This window comes from Anopheles bellator, chromosome 1 (genome assembly GCF_943735745.2).
Source record: "Anopheles bellator chromosome 1, idAnoBellAS_SP24_06.2, whole genome shotgun sequence".
NCBI classification, from domain to species: Eukaryota; Metazoa; Arthropoda; class Insecta; order Diptera; family Culicidae; genus Anopheles; species Anopheles bellator.
The window spans coordinates 35,078,721-35,102,273 of record NC_071285.1 but is presented as its reverse complement, the minus strand read 5'-3'; the positions used below and the strand labels follow the sequence as shown (position 1 = coordinate 35,102,273).

The 23,553-nt window shown below is 49.6% G+C and overlaps 2 protein-coding genes across 2 annotated transcripts; one reads left to right on the top strand and one right to left on the bottom strand.

Moving 5' to 3' along the window:
- Positions 1-52: 52 nt before the first annotated feature.
- LOC131216493 (zinc finger FYVE domain-containing protein 26 homolog) lies at positions 53-7,072 on the bottom strand. Its single transcript, XM_058211002.1, has 5 exons — positions 7,013-7,072; positions 1,070-6,940; positions 793-996; positions 611-732; positions 53-517 (listed from the first exon to the last, which is right to left on the bottom strand). The coding sequence occupies exons 1-5, from the start codon at positions 7,070-7,072 to the stop codon at positions 70-72; spliced, it is 6,705 nt and encodes a 2,234-aa protein (XP_058066985.1). The 3' UTR covers positions 53-69.
- A 2,688-nt stretch (positions 7,073-9,760) lies between these two features.
- On the top strand, positions 9,761-18,681 carry LOC131215490 (la-related protein 1). Its single transcript, XM_058209880.1, has 9 exons — positions 9,761-10,399; positions 10,538-10,796; positions 10,876-11,107; positions 11,181-11,287; positions 11,400-12,667; positions 13,812-14,225; positions 14,283-16,321; positions 16,399-16,774; positions 16,845-18,681. The coding sequence occupies exons 1-9, from the start codon at positions 9,867-9,869 to the stop codon at positions 17,308-17,310; spliced, it is 5,694 nt and encodes a 1,897-aa protein (XP_058065863.1). The 5' UTR covers positions 9,761-9,866; the 3' UTR covers positions 17,311-18,681.
- The last annotated feature ends 4,872 nt before the right edge of the window (positions 18,682-23,553 follow it).

Here is a 23,553-nt window from a genome sequence, read left to right as displayed (position 1 = left end):
GCTACAATATTATCATTTTATTTTAACACTTATAAATTCGATTAACGTCCGCACCGATCGCTGACAATATCACGAACCTTCGCCCTCATGGTGATTCAAACGGGCCTCACACAAACGCTTCACGTGCAGCTGTCCCAAAAGTTCTGCGTGACGAAGGATTTTTCGAATGTCTCCTGTACGCTGGTGCCGGTTCGCCAGCAGGTAGGCAGTTTTTAGCTGACTGGAAGCAATATAGCAATGGATGCGGACGCCCACGGAAGTGATCCGATTGATCAGTGCTTCGAGGGCGACTTTCGTGTGCCCGCTGGACCCGTGTCGCGCAATGGCCGCATCAACTGAGATGCGCACGATCTCGTCACACACGGACGAGAGCGTCGGTTCCGTCGTGGTGCTGCCTCCATTGCTAACGATCGCATCCAACAGTTTGCCCACATCCTCAATTTTGCCGTGATTGATGAAGTATTTTGCCGTCAGTGCGTACACTCGATGCAGTTCCAAGTTGTAATCTTGTATGATTCTACGAACAAAGAAAAATACCGCCGGATAGTTGAAAATGTACAAACTTCTAAAAAACAGTGGTGTACAACGAAAAACCCTCTTGGCAGCTCACCTGTACGACAACCCAAATGCTTCCTCCACATTTTGTCCACACACCAGTGTCAAAATGGCCAGTTGCATCTTTTCCTGAACCGAACCGAACAGTGTAGGTAGCTGGGAGTTATCCTTGGAAATCTGACAAACACAAAAATGCCTATTAATGATAGTTTTTCAAGGATGGTTATTGTCGCAAACCTTCGTCAGCAATCCCGTCGTTTGCCGGCCCTTGGCCTCGCATTTGGCCAAAAATTTGGTAACCTCCAGCTGCAGCAATATGGTGTTGATGTGATTGTTCAGTTCTTTCGGATCGAGCTTCATCAGCAACGAAGGATGAGTTTCGATGGTCGACCCGACACTGTTTAATCGCACTTCCTGCCAGTTGCAAAGTTCCAGTTCGTTCTGTTCGATTAAAAATGCAAATGTGATGTGACTAATAGTCGGAAGCTGGCTTTGCCGAGCGTAATATTCTTACCTGCAAATGCGTAACGCTCGTCTTAAGGTGATGCTCGGCCGCGTGCAGATCGTTGAACGTGCGGCAACCCATGGAATAGAACCGTACGCAGGTCATACTGGCGCGAATCGGGTCCTTCAGCAAAAGCTGCAGACTGTACAGGCTGTTTAGCATTTCGTTCGTCTCGAGGTACCGACAAACGTAGCGCAGATGGTCGCGCCACTCGTACAGGGTTTCATCGAGCACGGTCAGATGTTGGACGAGTGTTTCGAGTTGACCACGCTGTAGGTACGGCAGTAGGATCGCATGCAGGAACACTTCCGGATCCACGTGTTGCATTAGAATGTAGCGTAAGGCCGCGGTTTCAGTTTGCTGGTGTTTCATCAGAAACACCACTATGCTCTGGTGCGATCCGTACGCCAGCAGGTAGTGCATCGATTCCTCAAACAATCGGGTGCACATAAGCGACACTGTCGTCCTGCTCGGTGTCCCGTTGGCCACCGATTGGCGATCAACCTTCGCAAGCGCTTCACTGAACTCCCCTTGACACACGAGTCTCAAGTTGGCAAGCGTATTGAGAATGTTAGTCGCCGGCTCGTGCTGTCCAGCACCACCGCCCCCGATTCGTCCGCTTACTGCAACCTGCTCCATCAGGGGATCGATCACCCTAGTCGTACACTTTAGGGCGTAAATAATTTCTCCCAGCAATGGTGGACTGCGTGCGGGACGTTTAACCTGCGGCATTCGGGCGGGAACACTGGCGACAGCAGACGGCGCTGGACCGCGTTTGGCGGGGCTGCCTGGCGGCGGCGCTTCGATCATACGTAGCAGCGCATCGCAATCGGACTCACTGGCTATGCGTGGCAAGCAGTGGGAGAACTTTTCCCGTGCCGTCTCGTAGCAACCAGCGCGCAGACACGTCATACCCCAGGCCGCCAGCACGCCACTCACCGAGAAGCCACACTTGAGGGACAGCTCCAGGGCCAGTGGCCACTTCTCCGCCTTCACGAGGGCATCGCGCAACCTCCGCAAACTTCCGTGACTGCTGATCGCCGCCTGGGACTGCGAGTGCAGCAGCAGCGACTCGCAGTTGTCGTGCACGATCGACAGGATAATTTCGGCATGCTCCTTCATCTTTTCCACCTCGACACCGGCGCCGCCCTCGGCCCCCCGAACCTTCACCCCCAGCGTGAGGTTAAGCAGCATGCGCGCCACGAGCGCGTAGTCAATCTCCGGGTTCGGGAAACCGGGAGCCAGTGGCCGCAACAGCGCTTCCAATTTAGCACAGTGATAGAGCAGAAAGCTAGCAATCTCCTCGTTTGCCGTGTGCAGATCGCAGATTGCCAAACACTGCCCAGTGGACGGTGCGTACTCGTAGCTGTACTCATCGCGTATCACCCGATCGTATCGCTCGTTGCCCGTCAGCTGCCACTCGAACTGCGTCACAGCGGCTCCTGATTGGCCCGGGCCACGGTTTACTCGCACTTCTGGAACTGCCGGTCGATCCGGGGAACCTACGCTCTCCTCCAGGCAGCGCCCACAGTCATCGCAAATACGCACTGCCACCTCTTCATAGAAGCCACCGATTCGCTCGCGACACTTGGAGCACGCGTGGCACACGACTCGACCACAGCGTCGGCAGTGATGGCGACGGTTCAGCATGGAAAATGTCCGCCGACAGCTCATACAATGAAGCGCATCCTCATCCTTTACCCACCGCTCACGCGGTGGAACTTCCTTCGGCATCACAAACGGCACCGTTCGCTCCAGGCCCGGGGCGAGCGAGTCCAAACTGGAAGCCGATGCCGTGGCCAGCGAATCCCGGTAATCCCGGGTGTCGAGCTCACTGAACACCTTATATTCGAGGGCCTTCGAGGCGTAGATGCGCAGCAGGCAGTCGACACACTCGTGCCGGATGTACAGGCCCTCGTGAATGGGATCCCAACTGCTGGCCCCGGTAGCGCCCTGCACATTTTCGTGCAGATCGCGGATGTACTCGCGATGCTCGAAGCACAAGCCGCAAATTTCACCCGACAGAAGTGGCCGTACCGAGCGGATGACTCCGTCCAACAGCTCGAGCCGCGAGTTCATTAAACATTGTTCGAGTATTAGCAACGGACAACTAACGAGATTCCATAGGCCGTCATATTCGGCGTGCGTTAGGTGCTCGAAGATGGTCAGCGAAAGCTGATACTTCTGGTAGAGCGGTTGCTGGTCGCCGTGGCGTTGCAGATAACGCAGAATGTAGCTGACGATCTGGAAACTCTTGATGTTGATGATCATCGCTTCGTACAGCTTCAAGACCGCTTCGCTCGGCATCGTTTCGATGATATCGAACAGGAGGCACATCGAGGTCGCGGGTTCAGTATCCAACTCTGGGGTCACGGCGACAGTGTGTGCTTTGCGCACGGCATACATAAACATCTCCAGCTCGCTTTCGGGGTCGATCGGGTGTAGTTTTATCCACTCCTGGGCCACCTGGTACTGCTGTTGCTCGATCAGCTGCTGCAGCACGTGACTTTTGTTCTCAAGCGAAAACGTGCGTACGTTCCGCCAGTCGTCAGCAGGTTGTAGCCTCAGTAGCTCTCCAACCCGGACGTACGTTCTCAGTTCGGCAGCCTTCGCCTGAAGTTGCCCGCAGGTCCTTGGATCCATCGTCGGTCGTAGCAGCGCTGTGAGGAGATGCTCCGAAGCGCTAATCCATTTGTTTGCGTTTGGAAACTGATCGACACTTTGAAGCAAAGCGATCGCTTGCTGTTCGATCGAGGCCACGCTGGCATTGATCGACCAACGGCTGCCTCCGGAAGAGTCGTCCAGCTGCCAGGATGCCGCCGGCAACAGACAGCACGCTCGGCCAATTTCCAGCGGAAACGGTTCCGATGGAGCATCGTCCTGTCGTAGCCAGGACCGATTGCAGCGCATCGGAAGCGTGTTTTTGGATGCCGCTTTCCGCAAGCCATCATACTGCACGATCAGCGACAATGGGGCGTCCTTTTCGACTGCCGACGAACTGCCTCGCAACTGAGCTTGACAAATGCTGAATAAAAGTTCGTTCTTACCTTCGATAAACTGCCACAGGGTGGCTTCGCACTCGTCGCTGCTGCCTGGTTGGGCCGGTGAGCCGAGCAACCGATGGGCGACGGTTTGCACCAAATTGATACCCAATTTAGCAGCCAACGAATCCAGTGCGGTGAGTGAAATGCGTTTATCAAACAATGCGTCCAACAGCAGACGCCGAACATCCGTCCGCAGCAGGTCATCTGTGGCGAAGCTTGGTGACATAGTATCGACCGCAGTCGATTGAATGAGAACCTGAAGGTGTTGCAGGTATTGGTTGGTTTGGCAAATCGACGCCGAACCTTCCAGTGCTGTGTCATCGTTCGCGCGGAAATGGCGGAACACTGTCGTGTGAAATCGGGCCCGTCGCTTTAAGCACACTCCATTTTCGACGGTGTTCAGAGGGCAAACTTCGCGCGACAGAAGCTGACCGATCGTTAGGTGGCGCGTATGGCCTGGGCCCACTTCGCGGGCCGTTTTAAGCGCAATATGCATTGTGTCGATGATAGTGCCGAAGAAGGACACAAAGTTTCCCACAAGCTGCTGCATTCCGACACCTCCACCCAAGCCTCCGTTACCCTCGCTTATCGTGCTGGCCGACATGCCCCGGACGGTGGTGCGATGAACGTTTTTCAGTAGAAAATTGTAAATGCTCAAGTTTAGCTCGTACTTGAATGGCAAGTCGAGCACGACATCAACGATCTGGCTGAGATGAAGATTCTTTCCGGTGTGAGCGCCCAAAAACGGGTACCGCCCGACGAATCGATCCATCGGCGCCAGGATGGTACCATCATCGAGCGCTGCATCTTGTCGCGTTGGCATTTGCGATTTTAAAAACGTTTCGATCGTGCTCAGCACTTTCGAAACTTCGAATCCGACCGCCGTCCTAGTCCGAATGTCGTTCAGCAACGTGTCGCTATCGCTACCGCTCGGTGGGGTATCTTCCTGCTTTCGCTCGTTCTTCTGCACCAACCCGGTCAGATTGCTGCGAAGCGTGTTCATTTGCTCCATCCGCGACACCAAGCAGCCGACCGGACAATCCTGCAAAGCGTAACTTTCGATTATCTGTTTAGCAAAGTGTAGCTTATCGCTCGTAAGGCACACAATGGCCAGCGTTTCGGGAGTGGCAAACAGTGACGTAAAAGCTCGGTCTCGGTGCTTTCCTCTCACGGCAACCGCACCGAACAGCACGGAGTCCACTTTACTGTCATTGGACAGTGAACGCTGGGTGGAAATTTCCTTGTTGCTGCCCCCGGAGTTGCCACTGTTTGGGGCAGCACCCGCACCGCGAGCGTGCCTTCGGGAGGCAGATTTGTGCTTCGGAAGGGTTCCGTAGCAGCCGTGTCTCGCAACGTTCGAGTCGGTCAGCATCATCGATTCGGCGCTACGATAAAGTGCGTTGCCAGGACCGGAAGCTTCAGAGTAGTTTTCCGGGATGTGTGTCAGAACCGTCGGAACCGGTGGCATGTCGGAGAGTTTAAGCTCATTGGATGCTGGTTGCTCACCCATTGACCACCCCAGAAGATTATCTGCAAACAGCGATATGCGCCAGCAAATGTCGTTTACGAGCTCGAACAGGTTCTGAAAGCGGCGATTGAGCTTATCGTTTGCCCCGGCGAAGGTGGCGGAGTGTTTTCGTGTGATCATGATCGACTTTATGCTTAGCGCTACGCTATTGAGCAGGGAAATGTTGCATACGAAGTGTTTCCGCTCGTACGCTGCTTTCGGTGTAAGTTCGCCACGGACAAACAACATTGTGAGCATAGATTCGATCGCATAAATGAACGTTGGCATATCCGCTTCTTTCAGAAGGCACTTTAGCTGCGTGTCGAGGTTGCTTTGGGCAACGCTTTCAGTTTGCTGTGTGCCAAACGATGCCTCGATTGCTTTGTACAGCACAACTGTTATCTGCAGGATGATTACAGCCATGGATTCGTTTTGATACGTGCCGTAGTTTTCGTCGTTGCCATCACTTTTCACTAAGCCGGTGCGCAACAGGGAGGCGATCTCGGTGAGCATCTTCTGATTCTTGCGGATCACTTCGGACAAGGCCGTAAAATCGTGGTCAATGATGTTTGTTTTTCCTTTCGCCATCATACCTATCACTGAGTCGTACTGGGAAAACTCTACCACGGACAACAGGGACTCTTCGATGCTGAGGGTTTGTTGGAGAAGCAAACAACGCTGCAACTCTATTTGGTACGCTCGAAGGTAGGAACGATCTTCGAACGGCACTTCGTCAACCGTCGCAGAACTTTCAAGTGGCGGCAGAAGAGCTCCCTCGGAACGTTGGTTGACGAGTAGGACTTGTCGAAGGAAGTGAAGGTAGTTAGCATGGTGGCCCGAATCGTTTTCTAAGAGCGAGTGGAAAAAATGCAGCTTCTTTTCGAGAGCAGCGGCAGTATGTTGCTGGTTGAGATGGACCGAGAGTTCCGGAAGCAGATTCACCAACAACTTGAAACTTCGCCTAGAAAACAGCGCCAGTACGAACGGTTGCAAATCTAGGCTCTTCCTATCCATACATACATTGATACATGCTTTCAGCTGACTGATGGCTTTCACCGATACTAGACTGTTGGCGAGAATGCTGTAGCACTTGCTAGCGCTCACTTCCTGGTCGCCATTTCGTTCGATAGCTTCAATCACAGCAGTTGTAGCGAATTCGTGGATAGTGTTGTTTTTACCGTGAATTTTTGACGCAGCCAAGAGCTTTAAGACCTGGCATGTCGGGTATGGATTGACGAGGAGATTTTTCTGCAAAAATGCGCGGCAGTGCTCCGACAGCTCGGAACCATCCTCGTGGTCGTCTAGCGTTTTGTAATAGGCAATAAGTTCCTGGTGGAAGTAAGTAAGACAATAGCCATGAAACAGGCTGAGCGAGTAGGCGTCTTCATTGCAAATACCTACTTTAGCTATGGAGTCTTTCTTATCAACAAACAGTTCCCAATACTCATTGAAGTATTCCATTGCAGAAGCAAACCTTCACATCGCTGCACGCACACAACACCGTTAGCACTTTTCACGTCTTTTGGAAGAAATTGCAATTGTGAGTGCACCAGACCTGCGATTCTGTTGCCAATAACCACCGTGATTAACGCGATTAAAGTGTGAATTAGTAGGGCCACAGAACAAAAACAGCTGATATCATAGTTCGGTGAGAAAATCAAAACAAATATCCATCCACGCACACAGTGACACAAGTTTGACAGCCAAAGATCGATTTTACATCGATTCCTGCAGTAGCAACCGTTCGTCCATTATTGCACGATACCTGCAGGAATCGATGAAAATTCAAAGCAAGAAAAAAGCATTTCTTATTTTAATGCTCAATCTTCATTTGGAAATTGTGCTTTCATTAGCCAAACTGTTCGTTTTACATTTTCATCGCGAAAATATGCTCACAGACACAGCATAATGTTAGAACGCCGGAGTTCCGGATCAAAATGGTGACATGCGTGATTCGGCCGCTGTCAGCGATAGCTCGAGTTTCGGCTCCAGATTGCGATTCCTCCGTTTGACAGCTACATTAACCTTAAAAAAATCATCGGACTGAGCTCCGCACGAAAACGTGGTTTTGCGAAGGAAACAAAATATTTATCGGTGTTAAAACGCGTGCGATTCCAACTAACGAACTAAAAACCGGCACACGGGTACAACACCACCGGTCGCTTCCTGCACCGGATATGGAATACGCAGCATCGGTTTAGCCTGGCTGGCGAGTGCGAAAATTATTCATACACATCCCGTTTCAGTGCGGTAAGCGGACAACCGAGCGGCAGCGCTGCACACACGGTGTGCGTGGCGCAGCACAGGGACGACCAAGGACAAAAAACGGTCGAAACCTTTCCCGGCGAAGCTGGTTCCGTCGACCAAGGGCCATTTATTCGGTGGCCAACATCGGGATCCTAGCGCGCCCGTTGCGACAGGCCATTGATTGTGTATGTGTGTGCGTGTGCATTTGAAAGAGACAAGTGACAGAATACCGGAGACACGTGAAAAGAAATAATCAAATATCCTCTTCGTCACGGACCACATTTCCGTGCAGGCAGTCCAGCGAGGAACGGTGGGGCTTGCGTGGTCCTCGACGATCGTGGTCGTCGTCCGCCTCTTTGCACGTGTGCCGGTCGGAGTGGCCATCGTCTTGTGTAGGAAGCGTCACAGAGGCTCCGGTTCCACTCGGGGAAGAATTGTGTGTCGAGTGCGTGGAGAACCGAAGGACGAGGAAGAAAATAGAACTTGAGCCCTTGGGTCAAACAGGAGGTGCCGTGCCGTGGACGAACAGGGGCATCGCGATAGTCCCGAGACTGCCTCTGTATGGTACAGCATACACACATTATGTCATCACGTTGAACGACCGAGTGTAGTGTGATTTTTTTTCCTGGCGTTGTGGTTATTTTTCACCGATCTTCCCTTTACTTTGCGCGATCGGCTCCGTTCCCTTGGTGGAAAGCAGTCAAACGGTGATCCCGACACTGCGGAGCTTCGAGGACATTTTCCGTCATTTCGTTGCGTTTCATCCTTTTCGCTGCATCTGCCTGGGTTTCATTTTCTTCTTCGCACGACGGAAAGGTGCGAAGTGTAGATTGCGCTTGAAATAAAGTCGAAAAATGTGTGCTTTCGAATTTTGATGCAAGAACCGAGGGGCGCCTATTTGAGCGTACGTGTTCGTGCATGCGTGCGCGTGTGTGCGTGCTTGCCACACGAGGTGTGCTGTAAGTAAGCGAAAACTGCTCTCGTTCTGCCGCATGGCAGACACACCCGGCGGCAGCGGCACACGGGATCTTGGTCGCTGGTGAACCGAAAATCATTGGCCCTTTCACTCTCGCCGCTGTGCGTAGAGTCCCGCGGTCGGTTGTTCGGCTGCCGGACGAAGTGTTACTCTCTCGCGCACACGCGACAACCGCTGGCCAACGAGCAGGAACACCGTATGTGACCGTAGTGCGCACGGAACGGAAGCGAAACGGATCAGCACACGCGGTGGCAGCGGCAGCAGCAGAGCACCGGCACCATGGAGCGCTACGGTCGATAAGATGTGTGCGATAGAGCAGTGTGACAGATAGCGCGGTGCGTGCGTGAGCGAGTACCTGTGTGTGTTGAGTCGAAATTCGACGACGTCTCGTCCGTCGCGTTGTCATTTTGCCAAATTCAGCGGCAATCAGCACCATCATCGTCATCATCATCACCAGCATCAGCAGCATCATTACCGGGTACGAGCTGACAGATCGCAGTGCTCTGTGCCAGCGTGTTTGGTTGTTGTCTCTCCGGTTTCGGTGCGTGTCGTCCCCCACGTGTTTGTTGGTGGCCAAGCAAAGTTTGGCGCAGTGAATTCTTTATAAAACATAAGAAAGCTCCCAGGGCACATTTGACTAGATCGGCAAAATCGTTAAAGAAATAAATTCGTCATGGTCTGCGGTGTGGTGTCATGATAGCCAATCATTTTTTCGATCCTTTTTGCTGAATATTTTCGTTTGTGCGTCAGTGTTCGGTACATCTACGACGACGACGGTGAGAAGCTGCAGGTGAACCCGAGGATCCCGGGTTTGGGTGTATGTGTGATTGTGTATGTTTGTGTATGTGCGGTAAGGGAAAACAATAGTTTCTTGCAACAGTACATCCTTGCGGTTGCTACTCTGCATGCGGCGAAACGACGTTCGCCTACGGAGCATAGCGGCACGCACCAGTTACAACCGTTCGTGATTGCTGACTGCGGTGCGAAACTCTATCAGAGGCCTCTCGGGCAGACAGTAGGCGGCCCTCCACTATGGCTTCGGTACAGGTGTCCGACGGCACCGGCGCGTCCAGTAACACTGGCAATAATAACAATAATTACAACACGTCCAGCTCTTCCTACGCCAATGTACTGTTAAACATGAAGGAACAGGGCAAGGAGGCCTCGCAGCAGCAGCAAGCCGACAGCAACAAAGAAAACATCGGGGGCGGCGAGTCAGTGAAAATCGGTGGTAAAAGTAAACCGGCAACCGGTATATCGGCTACTGCGATCAAGGATTCCACCACCATGTTCAGCACATCAACAGCGCCGACGACGTCGGCCGGTGGAAGTGACGGCACCAAAGAGACGCACAAGGCTCCCGAAGCCCAAAGTTGGGCCGACGACCTTGAGGATGATGCCAACTTTGTTCCAGTCGTGTCCCATCACAAACGTGATCGCAAAGCCAAAGCTGCCGCAGCAGCAGCGGCCGCTGCTGCTGCGGCTGGCCACAGCGGAGGGGCCTGTAGATCGTCGATCGTAGACAAATCATCCAGCAGTGTCGCCGCTGGTGGTAATGGGAGAGGGTCCGGTCGTCGCTTTCCTGCTACCGGGTCTCAGCAGCAGCTTCAGAATAAAGGTGTAAAAACCAACGAGAGAACCACAGAGAGTGGCCAACAACAGCAGTCATATACGGCGGCCGCCGCAACCGCCGGTGCCGGCAGTAGTTCATATAAGAAGGATAACAAACGTAAATCTAGTGACCGAAGTCGTGCTCATGCGAACACGCTAGACCAAGCGGGCAAGGACGAAAAGGTGGCAGTGGAAGGAGCGGAGAGTGGTGTTAGTAAACAACAGCACGCCGCAACCAACAGTGGGGCCATTTCCGCGGCATCGGGCACTCCGTCGGACGATGAAGAGCGCACCAAGGAGGAGTCGAAAAAGTTTGTGGAGGCGCCACTACCCAAGGTGAATGCGTGGAAGGTATGTTTGGTTTTACAAACTAAATTTTAATCCAAAAAAATATAGGCTTTAAATATGTTGATCATATTGCTTATTGAAGGTAACGCCAACTGTGGAGCCAGCACCTATTCTGTTGAGTGAAACACGGCCACATGCTAAGTCAAACCCATCGAACACCAAACCATCAGCAGCTATGTCCGTGGTGAGCGGTGCTGCTGCAGTCACTGTCAACACATCTACAGCTTCATACGCTTCGATTCCGGACGGCGAGAAATCTGGTGGTGCCACGGTTGGCACCGAAAAAAGCAAGCAACAGGGCGGCAAGTCTCATGGTAAACTGATATATTCCTGCCAAACATTGGGTTCCTTTCTAATACCTTCCTATCGCTAAACGCGCATCTCTAGGAAATGGTAACAACAAAACTGTATCAATCGATCCAAACACCAAGTCGGTGGCTGTATCGGTACCAACCGGTGGTGGCCGTTCTGATAAAAAACGCTCCAATGCGAAGGTAAGTGGCCCTAGAAACCAACAGGTTTCGTGTTTGAAAATTTATTTATAACGAATTAAATTGATTGTTTTCTAACTCGCACCGTTTGTGTACATACTTTTCGATTCAGCAGTCAACGAATTTCACGGCCAACAGTGGAGAATGGCCATCGCTGGGCGAGAGAAGGGCGGTCAACGAGGGGTCGAAAAAACCAAACGAATCGACGGTACAACAACAGTTGCCGATGCAAGCTACCGGAACACGTGATCATAATCTTAGTGCGAAAGCGGGTGGAAATGGAGACAAACCCACCGAAGTGGCTTTGGGTTCTCAGTCACCAAAACAGCAAAGCAACAGTGCCGCTGTGGAGCTTTGTGGCAGTGCGACGACTTCCCCGAGAGCTGAGGACCATTCAAGCTCGCAAAACATACTACTTACAGAAGAAAACAATTCTCGCGCCACGGCTCCTGCAGCCAACAGTGGTGCTGAGACCGATGCAACCAAGAAGGCACCCTTGTATGTGGTGCCGCAAATGGTGGAATCGAAATCAAAGACTGCAAATAATGCGGCATTGTCGTGCGGTAGTGCTCCTGCTCCTGCTGCTGGTAGTGATAATCCAGCCACAGGCAATGTGTTCAAGTCAAATGGCGGTGGAGTTTCCGATTTGAGTGGTATTTCCCACCCACCGGCCCAACATAGTCGTCCACCACACAGTGCTCGTGGAGTGTTAGCGACCGGCACAGGGGAGGAACTAAACGGTAGTACGGCGGGAGCACAAACAAACCGTAAAGGTCCCAAACCGAAATGGGTACCGCTGGAAATTGAGTTGCCAAAATCGCGCGTCAGACGAGAGCGACCGCCCAGGCATCGTTTTGAAGAGAATGGGTCGACCAGTTGGCGCCAAGAGGCTCCAGCGCACTCTCATCAGCAACCGCAGCCTCAGCAGCAGCACCAACAACAGCAGCAGCAGCAGCAGCTTCCGATGCGTGGTGCAGCGGCTCTGGCGAACCGTGTCAATAACCGGATAAGATCGTCACGCGGTGGTGGCCCTCCGCCGACTTATCGTGGACGAGGCAGCGGGCGAATTTCACGTGGTGGCGCAATCGGTGGATATCGACGGGGTGTTCCGGTGCGTTCCGGTGGCGGTATGGGTGGTCGATCGTTGGGTGAACGCGTCTTATCGGTGGCTGGAGCGGGTGGCGGCGGTGTGGCTGTCGTTGTTGGTGCCGAAAATGGTACCGGACTGGAGGTTGGATTTCAGGATTTCGGTACGATGAACACCAAAATCGGATCCGACCAAGCAGCGTTTATCATGCCTTACCTGAGCACCTTCTACTACAATGGTTCGCCGTTGATCGGAATGGACCAGCTGAGTATCAAGGAGTGTATAAAGACCCAGATGTAAGTTTTGCACGATGTCTTCCACATGTTCTTAGAATTTACAGTGTGTATTTACCCATCACGATAAACAATCACATTGTGGTACAGCTATAATGATGCTGAAGAAAAGACCGATCATCGACGGCGACCAGTCTTCACTGACGACACGAAACTATTTGTTAATTACACAGTCTGTTTGCAAAATGCAGCCAAATGCATGATCTGTCACCATGTGCCTCTTCCCAAAAAAAATTTAACAGGCTACTGGCGAGATTTACGCAAAGATCCGGGTACTTCTCCACGCGTAACTTTGGAGGAGAATCTCTGATGTTGTAGCTTGGGTTTTGCTCTGCGGGCAAGCCTAATCTGGCTTTTACATCTTGTAAAATGGACTCCAACGATTACATCCAGCTTCTAGAAGACTGTCTGTTCTCGTTTAAAGCTGCCCACCACCGAAAAAATGGTTTTTAAACATGATAATGCTAGCATTCACACTAGTTCGACATCTAGAACATGGTTTTCTACCCATTAAATCGGTTTGCTTGGGTGGCCAGCGCGAAGTCCGGATCTAAATCCAGTTGAAAATGTTTGGGGAATATTGGTTAGACAAATTTATGCGGATAGGAAGCAATACAGCTACGTTAATGAGCTTAAGGCATCCATTTTGAAAGCTTGGGAACAAATGGACCCAAAAATGCTGAAAAACCTGGTTAATAGTATGACAAACAGTTCATTCAGCGATCCAGAAAGTCAACTGACGATTAAGCCTCACAATAACTACAGAGACTTGAAAAAAAAAACACACATATTGATCATTTTATTAGGTGCGGCTATAGATACTTGACAGTGCCTATATCGTATTTGGTCGATAAAAAGCTAGATATAAAACAAATTTAATCTAACTAAATGGGTTTATTCATAATTTTTCTTACTTAAAAGTACCAAAACCAGAAGTTGAATCGAAAAGACAGTTTGGAAAATGCGTTAAAAACGTGGGTGCGGCTACAGAAAGTTGACTGAGTGTAGGCGACTCTTGGCAACCCAAACAGAAGTTCTCGTTGTTACATCATGCCGTGATTGTCCTCAGAAGCAATTCATACATAGAAGAAATAGCACTTTTTGGATGTTTTTTTATTAATTGGTACTACGATGGTTTTGCTTGCAGAGAATATTACTTCAGCGAAGATAATCTGAATCGAGATTTCTACCTAAGGCGAAAGATGGACAGCGAAGGGTTTCTTCCGGTGACTCTGATCGCCTCATTCCACCGGATACAGGCACTGACGGCCGATATCAGTATCATTATCGAAGCCATCAAAGAATCGGATAAGTTGGAGCTTGTGGAGGACTATAAAGTGCGCACAAGCACCGAACCGACCAAGTGGCCTATCGATCCAGCGATCACACTCGTGAATGGTGGTTTCGGATTCAATGCCACAAAACATCCACTAGACCATCAGCACCAAGAGACACTGCCGCCAGCACAGCCGCAGGATGCAAACGAAACACATCCGGTTAAGCAGCAGCAGCAGCAAGCCCAGCAACCGAAAGGTTCAACGCAGGCAGCACAGGCGGATACGTTAACCGCTAAAACTGCTATCAACAAAGCAACTGCTCCCAACAACAGCAACACCAGTAGTGAACCTACGACGGATACCGTTCCCCGTTTGCAGGTGGTATCAAAAATTCTGTCAAGCATCCCGCCGCCTCCATTGCCGCGCAATATACGCAATCCCATCTCCAAGCCTGTGAAAGCAGTTCCGCTAATGATCCCAACCGTAAACGTGGCACCAATGGTACAACCGTGCTCGGTGAAAGAGGTGGCCACAAAGCTAGCAAAAACACCCATTGTTGTTACGTCTGTTGTCGGTAGCGGTGAGGAAAATCTGAACCCCTACGTTCCGGAGTTTGTTCCGGCGTCGGCAAGTGCAGCAAACGCGACGTCATTGGCAAAAAATAAGGAGCGTTCGGGAAACGCCAAAAAGAGCGGTGAGCAACCGGCCGTGAAGAAGGGCGCCGATAAAGCGGCAGGAAAAACGGTTGAATCGAAAGGAGGAAAGCAGCAGAGCGCCAGCGGTGGCGGCGACAGTAGTAACCCCAAGCCTAGTGGTGGCAATAGCGGGGCTTTTGCGGGCGAATCTGGGGCGGCTAGTACTGCCGAAAACACTGAAGAAGGCGATAAAGACCAGCAGCAGCAGCCGCATGAGGCAGCTTTGTGGAAGGAGGTTAAGAGACGATCGCGATCGGCACAACCACATCAACAGCAGCACCAATCGCAGCAACCGCAGACTAAACATAGCAGCGGTTCTGTCAGCAGTGACTTACCCGGCGGTGAAAGTGACCGGCAGCCAAAGAAGGGCGGAGCACAAGGTGGGGCATCGGTGGTCGCGGTGGCCGGAGCAGCTCAAGCAGATCCGGCCGGCGGCAACGTTGCGGTGACCGCTGGCACCGGGGAAACTCAATTGGGAGTCACGGCGCCGTCCTCCGAGGAGCGAGAAGAATTAGACTTCCAGTTCGACGAAGAACTAGATATACCACGGGGCTGTGGTGGACGCGTTAATCATTTTACCGACAATTGGTCCGATGACGAGGACGAGTCGGATTACGAGATACCGGATACCGAAATCAATAAGCTGCTCATCGTGACACAGGTTACGTCCCATCGTGCACCGAAGCACGATGGATACGATCGTACCGGTGACTTCACGACTCGCACCAAAATCACCCAAGATCTCGAGCGTATCATTAACGACGGACTGCACAACTACGAGGAGGATCTGTTGACGACCGACACGGGACGACGTGGAGGTGTTAGCGGGCACCGCGCTTACCGTTCGGTCAATCTGATAACGCAGGAAGAGTTCGACAAGATCGTACCGAAGCTGACGGCAAAGGCGGGTAGCCAGGGGCAGCAGGAGATGGCGGTATCGCCGCCACCAACACCTCAGGACGTGCCACCGGTACCGGCAGGAGCGGGGCTTGTTACGCCGCCGCCACCGCCTCCGGCACCACCATCAACCTTCGTGGACACGGATCATCGGCCGCTGGAGTCGGGGCTGTTGTCGTTAGATGTGAGTGACCTGAACGCGAGTACGGCTTCGGCCAGCAACCGGCATAAGGCGCGATTTTTCGCCGTCAACAAGGATGACTTTGTGGATCCGATAACTCCGCGCAAGCGCAAGACTCGCCACCTGAACAATCCACCCGTCGAAAGCCACGTCGGCTGGGTGCTGGACGCCGTAGAGCACCGACCGCGCACGACTAGCATCGGCAGCTCGGCCGGCACCAGTCCGACGGCCTCGAGCTACGGGTCTTTGCCGCACAGTTTGCCCGTCTTCCAGCATCCGTCGCACGCGCTGCTGAAGGAGAACGGATTCACGCAGCAAGTGTACCACAAGTACCACAGCCGGTGCCTGAAGGAGCGCAAGCGCATGGGCCCCGGCCAGTCGCAAGAGATGAACACACTGTTTCGCTTCTGGTCGTTCTTTTTGCGAGAAAACTTCAACAAAAACATGTACAACGAGTTTCGCCAGCTGGCCATCGACGACGCATCGGACGGCTTCCGGTACGGGTTGGAGTGTCTGTTTCGGTTCTACTCGTACGGGTTGGAGAAAAAGTTCCGCCCACAGTTGTACGAAGACTTTCAGCAAGAAACGATGGTTGACTATGAAAATGGTAGGTTATTCCGTAGGGGGTAATTTTCTCACTTCGTCTCGTTTCCTAATCCCGTTCGCTGTTCCTTCCACTCCCAGGACAACTGTATGGCTTGGAGAAGTTCTGGGCATTTCAAAAGTACTACAAAAATGCTGCCAAACTGACGATCGACTCCAAGCTGAAGGAGTTTTTGGCCAAGTTCAAGTCCATCGAAGACTTCCGCGTGCTGGAACCCCAAATCAACGAAATGCTTGAGGGCGTGGGCAATCTTAAATCACGTCCCGCCAAACGCCGACCACGCAGCGTTTCCGAGAGTGAAGGTGTTGCGGTGGTGGTGGGCTCGGCGCCAGGTCCATCGTACGCGAGTGGTAGTGGCTCTTCGACGGTGCCAGGTACCGGTATCCGTCGCATAGCAGTGGCGGGCCCATCGGGGTACAACAACCCTGTCAATGCTAACTACGGAAACCGCAAACGGTAAGTCCTTCGAGGAGTGTAGGGACGCGTACCATGCAAAGTTTACACACGTCTTTTCCCATGCCAACAGATGCGATTCAACGGGGAACAAAACGGTAGAAGTTTCTAACCGATTGCGCACTAGAGCGGGTTCGTTCGGTGACACGACTCAGGTGCCGCGACGTCGGAGTGGTTCGGCCGGCAATCGGATTGTTCGGGCACACACCAACACCGGCTCCAGCCAACGTTCACTGGTGGCCAGTGGTGGCAACGTTGGGACACACACTGCCGGTGGCAGCAGCAGCACCAGCGGCGCAGGAGGTACTCACAGTAAACACCAACTTCACTACTCAGCAGCTGCTGGTGGCAGTAAGCTGAAACCGACGGTATCCTACAAAACGGCAGTTCAAAGCAACCATAGCAACCCATCAGCAGCAGTAGCAGGAAATAGTGGTCAAAGTCCCGCCAACCAACCCAGTGACAGTAATGTGAAAGATCGTGGCCCCAGTAAGAGTGCACCGGGGGAACAGAAACAATCCACATCCAGTTTAAAATAGCACCGGTGACAGGAAGCATGCTAAGGATATTAAACCTCTACGTGTCGTCAAGGTAAAGTGCTGCTTTGCTGTTTCGATGTCGTAAAGGCGCAGATAGAAGCTGATCAACGTGAAATCTTATAAAGAAACCCTTTCGATACGAAGCAGAAAAGCCGAATTTAGCAAATGCAAACGTGCTGTTGCGGTACACAGATGATGATTTACCCCCCGTCACTTTAAACATGGTCGTTTCTGTTTGCACATTATCAAAGGTGGCCACACCGACCATGCCGACGATAACTAGCGACAACATAAAGAAAGGCGTAAGCACGCAATCACTTACTTCTGTATCATTTTTTTTTTTATTGTTTAATATGATGTTTCTAACTTATAACGGCAAAATAGCGACACGGCATACGCAAAAAAGCAAAATGGCCGAATGTGATGCCTCAGTGTTGTTGCTAAGCTTCGGAAACAATTCGACACCGCATTCGCAAATGGATCACCCGTTGTATAGCTTTCCAAATGCCTACTGGACGTTGGGCACAAGGTGCGGTGTGTGAATGATCGTAAAGGCATTAGGATTCAGCAAAACTAATGGCTCCACACAATGTTCGCGTGGCGTGTTAATGTGCTCTTGAAAACAAACGTTTTCTTTGGTTTATTTTTGATGTTCTGCTCACTGCCTTCACGTGTAAACATTATTTGTGAAATGTAAACAACAAAACAACTAATTGATTCCTAGTGTGTGGCGCCAGATGACCTGCAACCGCGGAAACCTGACTAATGCGACCACTACGGAATACAGACGCCTAGAACGTTGCACGGCGGAAAGCGCTAGCGTTCCTTCTGCTGGCCTCTGTGCGTGATTGTCCCGTTACGCGGCACACAGACAGTTTTCTGTTACAAGCTAATTGATTTGTTTCATTCAGGATTTTTTTGTCGTTGTAAGCTTAATTTTATATCTTTATTCTTTTTTGTGGGATTATTGAATTTAATGTTCGATAAACGAAGTTACTAGACGCATAAGGAACGACACACTACTAAGCGAGGAATACGCACCCTCTTAGGGTATAAGCGCAAAATAATACTAGAATAATATAAAAAAAAATTACAAAAAAAGTGTAAAAACATAAATGATGCAAAGATGATAAATTTACGCGAAACAAAAAAATATGTCGAAAAAATCGTTGCTAGCCGCGCAGAAGTTAGAAATGATCGAGAGAGAGAAAGAGCGTCAGGTTATAAACGAAATAATTGCAGCACCGCAATTAATCAAACCTATACACATGGAACTTTTGTAAATACTATCCTTTATATCAACCAGTTTACATAAAAATAATCTGTAAGACGATTTCCGGGCGAGTTTCAATGTTTCTGAATTTCTTTGTCCTCAGAATTTTTCGAGCTGAAATGATGACACAGAAAGAGAGACATAGTAGTTTGAGTGAAGCGAAATTTGCAAATTGCTGCAAATAAAAAGTCACGTTTTACAAAAATATTGTTTACTTACTCCGTCCACTATCCGAGTCATCCCGCAGGTGGATGTACAGCCGATGCCATCGTCGTTGATCGCGTTGGTCGTAAGTTAAGAGTCAGCGGAAGTTACGCGGTACAACAGTGTACTGGTCCTCACTTTCGGCTCCCCGTCGATCAACCTGCGAATCGCATCCACGACCTGGATTCCCCTTCCTGGAGCCACACTGACGGTCCGAGAGAACATAGACACCTTCCGTGTTCATAGATAATCTTGTTTGGCTAACGCGTTCCAGGAGTTTGCTCAATTACTGATGTTTCTAGCAGCTGCGTAACAGTTACTCGGGCACTTCCGAATGTCTAAACCATTCCGGAAACCATCGCGGACAATGAATCGCATCGCATCGCATTAAAAGTAGACTCGAACTTTCTTCGTCGAGGTACATGCGTATATTTCTTCCCTGGTTCGTCTCTACATCTGGTTAAAAAAACACAACCAACTTTTCTTCAGTTTCGGGACGTGTCCCTGTGTAAACAGTGGCTTGGTTTGTTAGCTTTATGCAATTGGACTGTGCTATTGATGTTTTTGACGTAGTTAGTTATGGTTCAATGTGAACCATAAAACGAACGATTTTCAGCCCGAGCTTTTCAATAATGAGTAGCGACAAATTTACATCATTTGAAGCTTACACATGTTTTGTTGAACATATGCTGATATTTATAGTTCTCATGCCATTTCAGTACATTTGGTCCACACCTTGGAAGGCAAAATTCCTAACATTTGAGAGGCTGGCTAGGTTTGATCACTACACCCCAAATGCTATGTTGGTTAATGTGCAACTTTCTTGCAGCATTGTGTGTCCATTTCACCGTTAAATGCCGTGTTTAAAAGGCTGCTTGAAAGCATTTTTTTAAAATATTTTTGCAAGTAGGGGAATGCATTTACGCACGCCGTGTGGGACTCACCCTCGCGGTCCTACCCACTAAACCCCTCCTTGGTTCTCCATCCTACCCCTTCCGGGACTACCGTTACCGGTTTTACTTCGAAAGGGGGGAACTAGGGCTTGTCCTCGTCCCCAGATTCCGTTTCAACGACAATGCCTCCACCCAGGCAGGACCCGCGTAACGCAGTAACGAGGTGACGACACTTGCAAGCAACCGTTTTTTGGTGCTACTGAGGCCCCCAGTACTGCGCATCATGCCAGAGAGCGTCGAGCGCCCTCATCGCCCTGCTGGAAGCCTGCTCAGCATGAGTCCTGAAGCTAAGCCTGTCATCGATCATCACACCGAGGTATCGTATCGCCCTCCGGGAACGCACTACGAACTTCGCCGATCGTGATCGACACCTCTTGGACGGACCTCAGGTTGCTGACCACACCTATCTAAGTACTAACCTTACCCAATGTTGCTTAACTTCGGTGATCGGACGAGAACCGGTGTTAGCAACATGGTATGGTCGTTGACGACTTGCTTGAAAGCATAGCACCGCCGTAAATTGCACCGCCGTAAATCATCAAACATTGCACCAAGATAGGTAATAAATCGATCACAACATATCATTGCACTTCTTGTAAACTTGATCGCATGGCACTTACCTGCTAGCTTCTGTAGTTTTCATAGCGCAGCGCAAAAAAAGCATCATCTTCAAATTGTTCAAGAACAGACTCACTACTCTTCGCTTATTTGATAATCATCTTGTTTTATTGATATCATCCTTGTCAATACAACTTTCATTAGGTTTAAGTTTGATTTGTTGTTGATTTTCTTCTTGATTCAGGGTTTGGTTTCTTGTCGTTCCCCACTCTTTATGCTTACTTTTTCTCTGGCAACACTATTTTCGTTCCGCTTTTGTTAGGGGGTGCGTTGGGTACAACGCGTTTTGCTCACTTTCACTTTGCTACTGGTGTGCGTCGTGACGCCCCTTTCTCGATCGTTTACGATCAATATCATATTTGTAAAATAATAGATTCAAACATTGTTTGGTATATACTTTTCACTCTCTTTTTATTTGTTTCTCATTTGTTGTGTGTATTTTTGTTGCGGTTGTTGTTGCTGTCGTTACATTTGCAGCGTAAATGCCCGTGTGCGTGTTGAAATGCTTACTTATTGAACATCATTGGCCTTTCCTAACCTGTGGCGCATGTCCAACAAACCAAACATTTCCTATGGCGCGCACTACAACATGATGATGTATTGCTTTGGCGTGGTAGCTTAATTTCGCCCGATCAAACGAACACGAGGAATGTTGAACAGGAACTTATAGGACCATACCCCGCCGAGGTCTAAATTCGTGAGATTTTGCGATTGAAACTACTATTCTCAACATGACCCGACATTGAGTGCAAAGGCTTCCACAAATCCGAAATTAGCGAAACAAAACACCTTCATTCGTTCAAAAGTGTATCAGCGTTAAAAAAGATATAACAACACGTCGCCTTGTTGGGTTTGATGCAACTCGCGACAGTTGATTAAATAAAAAACTCACTATCAAGTGTGCAAAATACGTTCCCTACATAAATACGTTTTCTTCCAAATTTAAATTTAACAGAAACCGTATCGAACGCCGGCTTTGAAATAAATCCGTTTCCAAATTCATTCCCTCATTCTGGCTTACTGAACACCCGCCAAACTCTCTCTCGAGAGAGACAATTGAGTCGCCTCTTTTAGGTGCTCTTCCTAATCCCGCTTGGCGACCCGTAAGAGTTTGCGAGGCTCGCTCGGTACGAAAAAACTAGACTACTTGGATAATGTTCAACTTTTCCGTGTTGGCTCGTTGGCTCGGGGAATACTATGCTATCTTTACTGAAAATCACCCTTTCCAATCTACCACCGCGCTGACGTTTGAAACTTTTGTCAATGTTTTAGTTCTCAGTTTTTAGTGGTTGTGTTTTTATATACGTGCTTCTACATCTATAATGTGCTAACATTGTGTTTATTTTGTCTGAACGCATGTTTGCGAGCGCAGGGGATTGGTTTGAAGATAGTGATTGCGTTGTTGTTTTATTTATTCATAATATTGGTTTATTGGGTTTCTATCTTCGCCTGGTTTTTAATATTCCCTCCTTCGCGATAGCAGCGCCTCTTGTATAATGTGCTCATGATGTGTGGTGATACTCTGAGCACCCGAAAGTTTCGTTCTAAGAAAGGAAACACAAGTTGAATCACCACGCTGCTCCACTCCGGGGGTTACGCGTTTTCTTTGTTCAGTTTGTGTGATGATGTTGATGTTATGCGGTGCGGCGCGACTAATCGCATCGCGACGAAAACCGTTTGACCAGAAAGAAACCCCAGCGGGGAGGTTTCTCTGTTTGTGTGCTTCCTTAAACTCTACATATTTGGGCTGTTTTCGTCTTAAAATAATTGCATGTTTCGCCGCGCACGTGTGCTCCAACAGCAACTTCAGGGAATGGTGAAGTTGATTCGTTTCTTAATGTTGTGGCTTGTTTGCTTTAATGCTTACGCTTCAATGTTCTTACGGTGCTAGGGTGTTGCCTGCCTTTACCTAGAGCAGCAAATATGTGTTTTACAAACGGTTCATTGTTTCGTTTCATTTATAAATATAATATGTTTGATTTGTTTTCTTTGTCCACTGTTCAGTGTTGTAATGTTGTAATAGTTGTCTGTTTTTGTTGTTTTACTCTTATTTTAATTTTGCTTGTGTTGTGTTTACTTGCAAATGCCGGGTGTGTGCATTTGCATGTGTAGTTTGCATTATTTATTTTATTAAACGTTTGATTTACTCAATTATATTTGTATTTTTTGCCTTCCAACACGATTCCTGGGGCGCGATACCTGACCACATATTGGTTGCTTCGTCTCGTCTGTACCACCGTTTGTCCCACAGCAAAAAGAGAAGCAAGAACAAACAAACGATGTTTGGAAGTAAACACTTGACATTCGTCTCATCCAACCAGCAGCCAAATCAATTGCGGATACATTTCTCACTCTTCTCGCGCTGTCCACGCGAACCTAAAGCTTCTTCTAATAGTAATTTCTACCATAATTGCACATTCTCTTGGATGAAGGTTCGCTCGCAGGACGACCGTGCTTTGGCGTTCCACTTTATGTTCCATGTTCCGCGATTCCGATTTACTCGTTTGTTCTAAGACCCTCCTGTTCCACTTTTGCACTTTCTCTCGCCTTCTCTCTGTTCCTTTCTAAGCTTTCCAAAATTGTCTTAATTTTTCTCTAGTTAACGAACTCAACAACGAAGTCCAAAACAACCAACTGGCACTCTCTCGCGGGCAGTAGTAGTAGTAGTACACACGCTCGCGCGCGCCTGTGAGTGCTGACTAGCAACGGGAAAATGATGGATGGTTTCCATAGAGATTTGGAACATAAAACAAATCAATCACAGCATATCAGTTCCCCTTATCTCGCTCTGCGCGCGGTTTTCTGCATTCCTTTGGCGCTCGCCAGCCAGCACCGCCGGAACTAGTAAGGAATTAGTGTGTCAAGTAATCACTGGTAGTGACAATAATTGTCATTAGTTAATACTAGTATAGTGTAATGATAGAAGAGCTAATTGTTAGTAAGTGTTTTCTTTTTTAGGTTTGTTGTTGTTGCTGTCAACACATAATTTAGCAGGAGCAACGCTTTGAAAGCCACTTCGCTGCCGTCTCTACCTAACCGCCCGTAGAACTGGTAACACAGTTTTTTCTTTGTTTGTTTTTATCGATTGCCTTTTCTTAGTTTTTTGTTGTGTTGAATGTTGATTAAAACGTATTGTATTGGGGTGATATTAGTAATCCTCCTCACTGTACTGTTACTATTTGCAACATGCTTCGC

Coding starts and splice junctions, on each gene's coding strand:
- LOC131216493 (XM_058211002.1), bottom strand. CDS start 7,072: ATGGAATACTTCAATGAGTATTGGGAACTGTTTGTTGATAAGAAAGAC. Junction 6,941..7,012: donor AGAAAGACTCCATAGCTAAA/GTAGGTATTTGC, acceptor TACTTCCACCAG/GAACTTATTGCCTATTACAA. Junction 997..1,069: donor CGAGCGTTACGCATTTGCAG/GTAAGAATATTA, acceptor TTAATCGAACAG/AACGAACTGGAACTTTGCAA.
- LOC131215490 (XM_058209880.1), top strand. CDS start 9,867: ATGGCTTCGGTACAGGTGTCCGACGGCACCGGCGCGTCCAGTAACACT. Junction 11,288..11,399: donor AAAAACGCTCCAATGCGAAG/GTAAGTGGCCCT, acceptor TCGATTCAGCAG/TCAACGAATTTCACGGCCAA. Junction 16,322..16,398: donor GATGGTTGACTATGAAAATG/GTAGGTTATTCC, acceptor TTCCACTCCCAG/GACAACTGTATGGCTTGGAG.